Genomic DNA, 12,705 nt, shown 5'->3' with positions numbered 1-12,705 from the left:
AAGGTTTTCTGGCTTTGCTACCCTTTTGCACTTTTGTCCTTGGTAACTTCTGGTGTAGGTGAAGTCTTTCCTCCATGTCTGCTTTTTCCTCCGTAGCAATGTTAAAGACATCCACTCAGTGCTTGAAGTGACAGTTTATGATGAGGATCGCGATCGGAGTGCTGACTTTCTAGGCAAAGTTGCGATACCACTGCTATCTGTAAGTTTCATTCACTTGACACGCCACTATGTATTTTTCCTGCTGAAGGAAGGAGAAGGGAAAAGAGAAAAAAAAAATGGGGGGTTGGGGGGGGGGAGAAATGAATGTGCAGCTCTGTGTCTGTCATTTCTCAACCAAGGTCTGTAATAAGAACACTAAAATTTTAACATACTCCATTCACGGCCATGTTGAATCCCATGATAGTTAATTTTTCCTGACAGACTCGGTCCTGGTAATGAACAGGTACTTGTCAGACTTGCCACAGTTGTTTTGGGTTCTCTGTCAGTTTCAGCAGCTGGGGGTCAGGGGTCACCAGGGGGGGGTATTCAGCGGAGACCGCGAGACAGACGGCTGTCATGTCCTTTTCCTGCAGATTCAAAATGGTGAACAGAAAGCCTACGTCTTGAAAAACAAGCAGCTGACAGGGCCAACAAAGGGGGTCATCTATCTTGAAATAGATGTGATTTTTAATGCTGTAAGTCTTAACTTTGGGTTTTTTGTACTGCTAAAGAGTTCAGTTTCATGAAAGCTTTTGTTCCTGATTTGTAGAGAATTTCTGTCATTCCTCATTTTCTCTAAACCTTGATGTATACCACAGAATACTCTTCTGCCACTGCCTGGCACACCCACTCTTTTTGTTTCTGCTGCCACTGCTACTATTGCTGCTAATGCACGAAGCAGCAGCCTTTGCCTCTGTGTGCGTCTGTGTGTCCTGGGCTTGGCAGCTGTGACTTTGAAACTTCGTAATTTTTGCAAGTCGGAGCATGTGCTTTTAGTTAGAAGCAAGTAAGCTTGAAATATTGACATACATTTTAATGCATAGGTGAAAGCCAGCGTGCGAACCTTAATGCCCAAAGAACAGAAGTACATTGAAGAGGAAAACAGACTGTCTAAACAGGTAAAGAGTAAGGAAACACTAATCCTATCTAAAAGCCTTAATATCAAGTGTGCACATCTAAATATCTGGTATCGCACTGCTGAGGGTAAAGAATAACATTTTCATTACCTGTTTACAAAAGAATATGATAGGTAGAATGAAGCAGAAACAAAATACGTCGTTTTATTGTATCTGTTCTTTATAAACTGCAACTTAAATTCCGTGAAATAAGTGAATAAGAACACAGTTCAAAACATCAGGTTCCACACATATCAGATTATAGTGCAGGTGCATGTAAGCTAAGTCTTGCGTAAACCTTTGCTATTAACCTTGACCTGAAAGACTTCCATTTTTTTGCATGGTAGAGAGGCATTAAGCATTCTTATCCCAAATTTTAAACAAGTTCATGGAGTAAGGTTTGAATTCCAGTTGGAGGCAAACTAAAACTAATTTTAACTTTTCATTATACCCGAGCTATCTGGATAAGAAATGTGTGGACCTTGTTTCTTTTTCTCCTAGATGCTCTTTCCACTGATAGTTTTAATGTTTGTTAAACGTTATTTAAACACACATCTTACCTTTTTCTGCATCTGAACTACTTTCATTTTAATTTTTTCTTTAATATGAATGATCTATTCTATATGGGAGAACTGAGCTTTTGGTTAAATTGTAGTAATAAGGTATTTTGTTCATTAACAAAGACAGAAGTCTTTGAACTGGTTTTTATTTTGAAGAAAACTTGCATAATTTGTGTTGTCTGCTGGATGAATTGTAGATTAGCTATTCAATATATTTCATTTATGTTATTCAAAAAGCAGAATATTTCTTTCTGTACTCTTTTTTGATGTTACTAAAGCTGCATTTTTCATGTTATGTCAGTCAAGAAACAGGAAGGCATTTTATTCAAGGTTCATTCTTCTGCCCACTTTTATAAGAGAAAATCATCATCGTTTCTGAAGATTGCAGGAGGAAAACACTTAAAATATCCAACTGTTGTTTAGGTGTTGTTTTGTTTTGTTTTAACTTACATGGCATATCCCACCACAGTAACACCTAAAGGGAAAAAAAAAGAAAGGAATTCTTTATATATCAGTAATGCAATAGCATTTCAAAAGATCCATAAGTTCTGGGAGAGAATGTATCTATACAGCATTTTCTATGCTATTCAACACAGAAATTGAATGAATAACCTCTTTGTGTGCATTTATTTTTATCAAATGTTCTGCCATTTTAGTAGACTTATGGGTAATCTCCTGAATTAAACGTAAACCCGTTATATTTCATTTTGATGTAGATGCAGTTAAAGTTATTTTCATAAAACACTTAAAAACACAGGGTGATGAGAATTTGTTATGGAAACAGTTGATTTTAGAGGAGTAATTTTGCATGGTTTTGGGTTAGCATCTTGCAGCATCTTTTTTTTTCAAAAGATAAGAATTTTCTAAATACTTAAGAGTAGGGACAGTGTCACCCGCTCAGTAAGAGTCTCGTATGCTGATAACAAAATTGTTCATGATGTTTGTAGTGGCTTTTGTAAAATCTCAAGCTGCCACTAAGCTGTGAAAGTAAAGAGAACAAGCAGTATATCAGTTATAAATAAATCCAACAAATAAAAATTTACACATTTATCTAAAACTCTCCCAAGTGTCTCTAAGTATTCTCTTTGTGTGAGTTGGACAGCTTTTTTCAATCTTTGCCCAAATTAATAATGAGAATATTATAAGGATGGACCTCTTCTGAAGCTTTTGGGGTTTTGAAATATTTTTGTTCTTTTGTCTTTTTAATAGCTGCTACTAAGAAACTTCATTCGCATGAAGCGTTGTGTCATGGTGCTCATAAATGCCGCCTACTACATTAACAGTTGCTTTGACTGGGATTCACCCCCAAGAAGTCTTGCTGCTTTTTTGGTAAGATCTTCTTTATATTGCTATTAATCACCATTGCATATTTACATTGTAGACTGACAGATGGTGCAGTGCTCATGTGGAGGTATCTGATTGCTTGTTTCTTTTGAAGTTTTATTTAAAACTAAGGATATCACAAATCATTTTTATTCACGTTTTTAAGAAGTAATTGTATAATGTCATACAAACAATATAGTCTTCTAGATATATATACAAATGTGCAAATAAAAAATGTGATACAACATAATACAGCTACTGAACTATACATATTTAGCTATTCACAGGTTAATGTGCATATGGAATACTTACCTGATGCCTACTGAAGAAAGAAAAATGGAATTACATCCTGTCCTCTTTGTCCAATGATGTTCTTTCTTTCCCTTGGTGCACTATTGTGGCCATGGAAAAAGTTGTGTTGCTCTTAAATCATGCTGATTTCCAATCACAGAATGCATTCGGTGGCATAGTTGGAAACACATCAAATTTCATGGGAAGAGCTGTTATTTGATTACTGTAGTTTTAGAGCATTGCAGTAGAAATGTCTTCCTGATAAAAGCTTGAGTCTTTTCAGTTTTCTTTTAGTACTTATTTTGCCGTGTGGTAGTTGTGGGTACATTCTGTCTGCTCTGGTAGTATGTAGATCTGCTTCCAAAGGCTTGATCTCTGCTTCTCATTCTGATGGTATTTTGTCCAAGGATCACATCATCCTACTGTAGAACAAAATATACTCAGAATGCTTTTTATTAGCTGAGTCAAATCTACATGAACTTTCATCATGATTGTGAAGTTTGAACTGAGTTGTTTTCTGGAGATTCATAGTTATGATTGGTCCATAAGGAATCTCATGATCCATCTTTGGAGTGGTTCACTTGCACATGTAATGCTGAGTTGTGCTTGCACACAGATTAAACTGGAATTCAATAGATTCTATTAAAAAGCTATACTGTTATGTATCATTTTCATCTCTTTGCTATTATACACATTGTGTCTCCTCTTGAAGTTGTCTCCCAGAGGTTAGAGCATGTCACAGTGAAATGTCACACTGAAATCTCCAGAAAGAAGATGAGAAATAGGCCATTTTTCAAGTTTCCAGCCCTGAAGACAGATAAATAATGTGTTAAAATTAAACTTTTAAACTAGCTGTTTCTTCCTTCTTGTTGAATTTGAAGACACATGCTGATAGATATCCCAGTACAAACTTGCAGTCATTTCATGAGCGAAGTATGCGAGGGTTGACTTTTCAGACCTTGGATTTTCCAGAGTTAGATACCCTTTCTTCATACCTGATCTCTTTGCTTTCCATACCCATCTCTTTGCTTTCCAATGGGGCCTTTCTTAAAGAAGACAATATATGAAGAAGCTCTGCTTTACTAGCTCAGTTTTCATAAGTATAATGGTTTAATTATGATTAATAAAAGCCCTGGAAATCAGGATTACACTTGGAAAGCCTGGATTAATATGATGACTTTATAATAAATTGCAGTTATCTGCTTTATGCTATTTGCATGCTGAAGTGTTCACCAGTTGTTTTTTTTTTTAAATCGTTCTTCTTGGAGAGTCACAGTGTTAGTAGAAGAGACTGAAAAGTGCTGAATGCTGTTACTTACACTGTAGAACTTATATTACTCAAAATTTAAATTAGTGTTTTATCATGTTGCTCTTCGCTCATTCTTCCTTAGTGCTATCCAAACCTACCAGCTCAATAACTGGTGTTTCACATGCTACACATAGAAGTTTTCAACATTCTGGATTATATATTTCCCATCTCAGACAGTATTTTGTCTGTTTTTGTTTTACTTCATTGCTTTCGCAGGGGATTTTGCCTGAATGACTTTTTTTTCTCTTTTTTTTCTCTTTTCTTCCTCCTCTCCTTTTTTTCCCCTTGTGCCTCAGTAATTCACAGGAGAAGAATAATTGCCATCTAGATGTAATTTTTTAATTTTTGTTGCTGAAATTATTGTGACATATTATTGTCATGGACTTATTTTTTATTCAGATATTCAAATTTACAAATAGCTTGTGAGACATAGGCTGATCTAACTACACTTACGTGACTTTGGGTTTGAACTACCAGATGTTATATTAAATAACAGAATGTGTTACCAGTTTGAACTTAACACTTCTGAAGTACCTAAATACATTACAAAAGAGCAGAATGCATGCAGAGAGCCCTTGCCGTAAATTCACTTTAAAATAAATTTCTAGATTAATTTGGAAGTTTATTTTTGTCCTTAATAATTAATACACTATGTTAAAGGCAGAAAAACTGTATGAGAATATGCAAAAGTTGTGTGTTTTTCTTTAGATTAATCTACTGTGGGCACAGAAATGTCCACTAAATTGGGCCTAATTTCCATCAGTTTCTTGGCCAGACATTTGCAGATGTCAGTGCATGCAACGTAGGGGGAAAAAAGTGTGTACTCTTCTTTTTCCAGTACTGTCATTTCTCACCGTAATGAGCACAAAAATAATTGGACAACTGTGCTATCAGTAAAAGGACACACTTCAACATGAGTCAATGAATTATTTTACGGGACAAACTTTAATCTTTAAATGTGATTGTAGATAATTTGTGCTACCATCTGTCCATTTGGAATTCTTTTAGCCTTTTCAGTCGTTATACAGTAAGTGCTGCTGTGTTTAACATTAGCATTTGATATTTTACACATTTAATTTCTGTACTGCTGCGTGGTCCTTGGGGAGCTTCGCTCTAGTGCTACATGAGAGAGACAAAGTATTGATCAGTTAACATTTCAGCTACATTTATGTATGTCGCAAAATTAATGAAAATGCCAGACAAAAATGTCAGAGTGCACAAAAAGGTAGAATTTAAATTTGGTAGTTTAATGAAAAGTTTAAGATGTGCATTATCAAAAATGTCCCCTTGCCTTTAAAGTACAATTCATAACTGAGTAGCTAAAAGGAGATACATATTTTACTTAGAAGAATATTGAATATGAAATATGAGTGAATGTTAAATCTTCAAACTATTTGGTATCCCAAAATGGCCTCTGTAAAGCGCTTTAATTGCCTGCTTGAACATATAACTGTTACTCGTAAAATAAACTTCTTTCCTTTCCAATTTGTAAGCAGAGTACCCTTGCCTGATCACACGCAGACTTTTCAGTATGTCCTCAAATTAAAGTTTTATGTGAACATATTCTTATTCCTCTGAATCTTTTTATATGTGTATGCAGGCACACAGAAGGTATTTTCTTTCTTAAGCTCTGAAATATTGATAAAATGATGCACCCTGCATCTGAGTCATTTGTCAGGTCTAACTCACCTTCTCTTTGTCTTCTAATGTTACACAATTCTTGTGCAGAAATGACATATTAGTCCCTAGCCTTTGATTAAGAGCTAGTTCTCTTGCACATGCACCACTTAGTTGTGGTGGTGTCATATATGTTAATGGAAATGAAGAAGAAAACAACTGAAAAAGAACTGGCAGGAAATGAGACTGTGAGATAATTTAGTCAACTTTAGTAGCTTTTTCCTATTGAACAGGGAAATACTCTCTATCATGTATTTCAGAAGTGAATTTCACTAAAAGCTGAAGAAAAAAAAAATTATCATACCATTAAGGGTAGAAATGTGTTTAAGTGTTAAACATTAAAAAAAAAAAAAAAAAACACTGTAATTTTATGAGAAAGTTATGATATATCTAACAACATTAATAAGATTTTGTTTTTGTGAATACCATTTTTGAGGATCTAGCATATAAATACTGTCAATCTGATCTTTACTAAACCTGGTAGAATGGGTTGTCTTTGCCAGTTTGCCACCTGTTGCCTGTAATTTGAAATTGGATAGAATGCTGGTAAGATAGTTGTGAAGGAAAAAAAAAAAAAAAGAAAAATGAAAACTTTTTTGTCCTAAGAAGCCTTTCCAAAATTCTTGTTGGTGTCAAAACTGCTTGCACCCAAACGATAGACTTCAAGAATATAAGCACACAGATACAAGATTTATTTTTGATGCAAGGCACACATACAGGAGTTTTCAGCTATTTATCCCCATGAACAGGAAAGAGAATGAGATATACCAGACTGTTGTCATTCTGTTTTTCCAGAAGAAAAGCCAGACAGAAAGAAGAGCTATCTAAATCCTGTTTGCCTTTCCTGGTTTTCAGTAGACCAGCAGAACTGTGTGAGACTGCTGCAAATACATAGCAGAAGTTGACTTTTCTTCAACACTTTGTAATAAAAAGCAAAAAAGGGCTGTATGCCAGGCTTTGGGCAGTAGGATAGGACAGAAACGTATATATACACCACATCTTGGTGTATATAACCACTGAACACTTCATCACCAGCAGCCATTACAAATCCTAGCGTGCTTAACTGTAGCAGTTGAGGAGAGATGCTGATGTGGAAAAACTTGCTATCATCAATGCATGCCTACTCCAGCATTGTGATGACTTCTGAGGTGTGATGTGTTTGGCATATTGTGTACTTGCAAGTCTGATGCATGGAAGGACTGGGAATGTTTGTGTGTTTAATAACTTCCTCTAGTATTTCTTTTTGATGTTTACTTTCATTTTACCTCCTTCAAAGAGTGAATTCATATTTGCTGAACCTGTTTGGTAGCATGATTCATTGTGTGAGTGCAGACTTGGTGCCATTGTAGATAACATCATGTGTGCTGCATGCCATCCAGGTGCTGTTCCAGGGCAATTTTCTTAGGGTCTGTGTCACATCTGTGGTCACCTTCCCAGTGACTGGGATACCCACCCCAGAACATTGTAAATGGTACTATCTCTACCTCTAGGTACTTGAATTGAACTCACAGCTATTTGTTTCATCTGCATATCTGTCATGGATATTATCTAGCTTCCATACTGAGTTTTGCATAATTTTGAAGTGTTTCATTTCAAAAATTCCTTTATATTGTGTAGAAATACTTCCATCATTCTGCATGCACAGTTGAGGTGAAGAGCCTTTATTGTTTCTCAGACAGGAAACACACAGCAGATGAAGGCACCGGTATCCCTACTGGACCTTGCCTTAACTACCAGAGTATTCTTCCCACTCATTTTACTTGTCTCACTTCTTAGAAGACTGACAACTGTGCTGTAAACTATTTGCTTATCAAAACTTTTAAAATGCTGTTAAAGCCCAATTCACTAAAATTAGATAAAAAATTATAGAAATTAAGAAAAGTGGTTGCCATCCTACATTTAGTTGTTATCCAAAAAGACTTTAAATTATGCCTCAATTTCTTCACCAGGCAGTAAAGTAAGCAGAAGTGGGAGGATGGTTGGGCTAGATGATCTTGCAGGTCATTTCCAACCTTGCAATTCTACAATTCTATGATTCAAAAAACTAGCTAGCCAAGTTATGTGATTTGTAATCTTGGGTCTAGAGTAAGTTCCATATAGCAATACCTTGAAATGATGTTGCTTTCATGAGCAACTAGGAGAGTTTTTTCAAAATCAAAAACAGGAGAAATTGAGTGCACCATGAAATTTGCTAAAATTAATGCTAAATAAGAAATTGTAGGTATCAATATAGTGATGTGCTGTTAACAATACGCAGACAATATTGGGAAAGACTAGTATAATTTTTTTACAGATGGATTTGGGAATTTTAACTTTATCTTAATGCCATGCATATGAAAATAATGCATCATGTCATAGTGCCAGTGATTGATAAAGCGCTTGCATTGGGACCCAGAAAGTCTCCACAAGACACTGGACATGGTGCTGGGCACCCCTCTCTGGGTGTCTGCTGGATCAGGAGTTGGGCTAGATACACCCAGAGGTCCTGCCAACATCAGCCAGTCTGGAATTTTGTTGTGTGTAGCCTCCATTGCCTCCAACTGCTGAAGACAAGTGAGGTGACAACCCCTTGAGGCTTCAGTTGCTTAATGTTGCTGGAAGAGTGAGTTGTAGGATGGTTGCTTCTCACCGCATGGCGGCATGACCATATAGGAGTTCCACTGCAAGCAGTTATCATGTGCTCTTGTTGTCTCCTTCTTCTTGAGTGTTCAGCATTCTCCTGAATGAAAATAAATTTTTATTTTAGGAATTTTTATTTTTGCTTAAAATGAAAGAACTGTAGTTACTTGCCTGGACCTTGTAAGAATTAAAATAATACAATCTAGTACTTTATGAATGGTTTAAGTATAACAAAAAAGGTAGAAACTAGATGTGATATAGCAAGAGAAGTTCAAATGAGGGAAATGGAACAGAAAAGCAGTGTTTTAAAAGCTTCTGAAACCAGCATGCAGTAGGGATAGAAAAACAACTTGTTCAAAAATGAAGTGACCAGTTTCTTCCTTATGGGAAGCTGAAGTTCCTTTGTTTAGTAGTCATGAAGATGGTGGGTACAAACGTCTGTCTTTTGGTGGAAGAATCAAGAGCAAGAAAGATATTTTCAGTGTGCTCAGTTTTACTGGAGAGAAAACACTTCATAGTGTTTCAAATATACATAATTAAGATGTTTGTCCTGTTTTCGTTCTTCAGCATGCAATTTTATTGTTTTGATTTTGATTGCACAAACTGAAATCCATGCAAAAAATGAAATAAAGAACATTAATCAGAACATAAATACCTTGCTTCTACTAGCACTGTGCCTGCTGAAAGACTAACAGTAATTGGTCTTATTGGTGTTGCAAATAAAGCCTCAAAAGAAATATACCCTTAAGTAACAATTATAAAAATTACCCAGGAGGCTTTACAGCATATTCCTGAAATGGGGCAGTCTGCCACTCACAGCTTTATCCTACATTTTGAAAAAAGAGTGCTGTTATGTGCTTCCCATAGTAGAATAAGGGAGGTGTAGGTACATGTGACATGGGGTATCCAGCACTGGCATGGAGATTGATCTGTTCCCCTTGGGACAGTGAGAGGCTGTTGTAACAGCAGTTGCCTGAGAGCCATCATTTCCAAAACCTCTGTGCTTCAGGCCTGAAGGTTGATGTCTCAAGGTGATGCTGCTCAGCTCCTCCTAGCTCCTTCTAAGCTGAAAGTGGCACACATTTTTCTGCTGTTCCCTTTTTTGCAGTCACTCTGCCTTTCTCCTCACTGTAAGGTGTCCTTCCCATCCAAGAAGCTTCATTTTTACTTGAACTCCTGTACGATACATGTAGAAAAGTCCTATGAAACACTTGGACAATTATGACTAACATGGAAAAACTCCCTGTTTTCTCAGTTAGAGAAACTTCAGTAGAATGGATGAAAGCAGTAGTACTAGACAGTATCCTTTGCTTTGGGCAGTGTGTGTCTGTGTACAGATTGAAATTTGAAATGGTCAAATCACTGAAGAATGGTGTATCAGGAGAATACTTAAGTTTAGAAATTTTCATTTTTATTTTCAGTTGGGCTTAAGGTGTACAGCACGTTATTTACAGTTTACTCAGGTCAATCTTTGTTTCTGTGCAGGTGTTCTCTGAACTTGAAGAGCTAGTAGTAAATCCCTGCTTTGAAGAAAGCCCTTATACTTAATATTTACTTCAATATTTGCTTAAATTTCTTAATTTAAGGCCAGACTAATGGTTGCAAAGTTGTAAAGAAAGTCCTGCTTAACCTTAGCAGCCTTAACCATTGGCAAAGGTTGGGTGTTAGTTATGGCCTGCCTAGCATGTTATTTTTATACACTGGTTCCAGCATATAGAGATTTTAAGGGTTTACTTTTCAGTGATGAGGAATTGGTTGGATTGTCACAACCAGAAGGTTGTGAGGTGGAGGCTGGAGATGAGTATGTTCTGATCTGGTGGGTGGCAGCCCTACCCACGGCCTGGAACTGAAACTGGATAGGCTTTGAGGATAGGCTAAAGCCATTCTGTGATTCTGTGATGAAATATAGCAACCGCTTTCTGTTTTCGTTTCTGAAGAAACGAGTACGGTTAAAAAAAAAAAAAAAAAAAAAAAAGCCACTGATATGCAAAAGCAAAAAACGATTGTCATAATCTAGTCTTGTTTATTTGACATTGACTACTGCTCTCATAGCTATTACTGACACTGAAGGGTTGTCTTTTAAAACTGATATTATGCAATGGGAACTTCTTGGGCAATTAGTGTACAGCACCAAGTGAATAGGAGACATGATTTTCTTTCCACAGCCGTATAGTAGCTGTGATTAGATGAGCCTGTATTCCAGTTCTAATTGACTAGCCTCTGTAAGTAGACACTGCTCACTAATGAATACAGACAGACACTTCCTAACCCTATTAAGGAAAAATAGAAAGGTAGCAAGGAATTGTGCTCAAAAAGGAGTAAAATTAATTCTGGTTTGTTATACTGAACATATATTCTGCATTCATTGTTAAAAGAAGTGGCACTGGATGCCTGGGAGAGCTATGATTAAAAAAAAAAAAAAAGCAAGGCAAGCTAATATTTATGCATATCTGTGATTCTATACCCTAGGTATGTCTCTGCTAAATATAACTTGAGAGATAAACATATTAAGCTGGAGGTAAATCTCTGCTTTAATAGTAGCCAGGGCAGTAGTAATGCAGGAGATTTTGCTGTTTACTTTTATTTCTTATTCTTTGAATATATGAATGTGTGGTATCTGTTTGGTTTGAAATGCTCTTTTCTGAACTATTCTCATTTTAATAAAGTCAGCTTGTATAATATTTCTGTTCTTTCTCTGCCTCTCATGAGGTCTCTTTCTTTCTGATGCTCATTTTTAAGACAGAGGGAAAATCTCTTCTTTATTGTAGACCAGATGGCGCAGGTGTACAAATTTGAAAGCCTACTTTCATATACTAAGTTCTTCAATTTCCAGGAGAAATGTATTTTTAATGATCAAAAGCAGTGAATTCCTTTGAAGATAGGTAATCAGGATTGTAAAGGCTACTTTTAATGACTATTAAAGTTTTAAGAAAATGGAGAAAGAACAGTTGTATTTGTTTGCACAACATTATTTTGGCCTTTTCCTTCAAGTACCACGAGTGCTAGCAGATGCTGTAATCCTTTGACATGACTGAAGGAGTTAAAGGCAGATATTTTTAATATTTGCCACCATCTTAATTATTACTTGCTAAAAGCACCACTGTTAGCAGAAGGATTATGAGTTAATAAAAATGTCACAGTATTAGTATATAAAACACAATTTAATTTTCCCAAGATAATGGTTAACAGCATAAGGCCATATTAAGAACATTCAACGCCTGTTCCCTAACTGTGCTTGATTTTCATATTTTAGAAAGAGTATCATAATTTTGCAACAAGTAAACGTAAATATTTTGGAGGAATTTATCTCGAAGATCAGGCAACTAATGAAATCTCTTTTGAGCTTGTTTGAGCTTTGTTTTTTTTTATTATGTCACTGCATTCTTAGCGTTACAACATGCAATCTGAGCAGTGTTGGGGTTTTTTTGTTGGTTATTATTATTTGCTAGTGCATCTTCAGTGAAACACATTAAAAATGATTTATCTGCCACAGTCTGTTATCTAAAGCATTTGGAAAGCAACTGAAGTACACCAGTAGTCACCAGTATCTAGGTGTTCTTTTCATGTACAGGAACTAGCCTGGGTGCAGGTCAGTCCCTTAACCTTTCCAGACGTTGTTGCTTTGTCCCCAGCTGCGCCCAGTTTTGTGGGGCATCTGGGTTATGTCGCTATGAACGAGATACAGCTCTGGAAGCTATCGATGCGTTGAGAGCTGCAGCCCCCTGAAGTTATCTACCCGGGTGCCCTCCCGCCACACTACCTGAGCGCCCGCAAGCTGAGCCGTGTCCCATTCAGTGCTGCAAGAACGGGCCCATTGTCACTGCAGGAATCG

General features: G+C 36.5%; 1 protein-coding gene across 1 annotated transcript in view; it reads left to right on the top strand.

Moving 5' to 3' along the window:
* MCTP1 (multiple C2 and transmembrane domain containing 1) overlaps positions 1-12,705 on the top strand; it is a gene marked incomplete at its 3' end in the record, with an annotated part of 232,985 nt that overhangs the window by 171,265 nt on the left and 49,015 nt on the right. Inside the window, exons 12-15 of the mRNA XM_079548229.1 lie at positions 97-199; positions 573-674; positions 1,023-1,097; positions 2,864-2,983. Of these exons, the coding sequence (XP_079404355.1) occupies positions 97-199; positions 573-674; positions 1,023-1,097; positions 2,864-2,983 (400 nt within the window). The remainder of the gene's footprint in view (positions 1-96; positions 200-572; positions 675-1,022; positions 1,098-2,863; positions 2,984-12,705) is intronic.

This window comes from Tetrao urogallus (assembly GCF_951394365.1).
Source record: "Tetrao urogallus genome assembly, chromosome: Z".
NCBI lineage: Eukaryota > Metazoa > Chordata > Aves > Galliformes > Phasianidae > Tetrao > Tetrao urogallus.
Note: the sequence above shows the minus strand (reverse complement) of the source record. Positions and strands in the feature narration are given on the sequence as shown.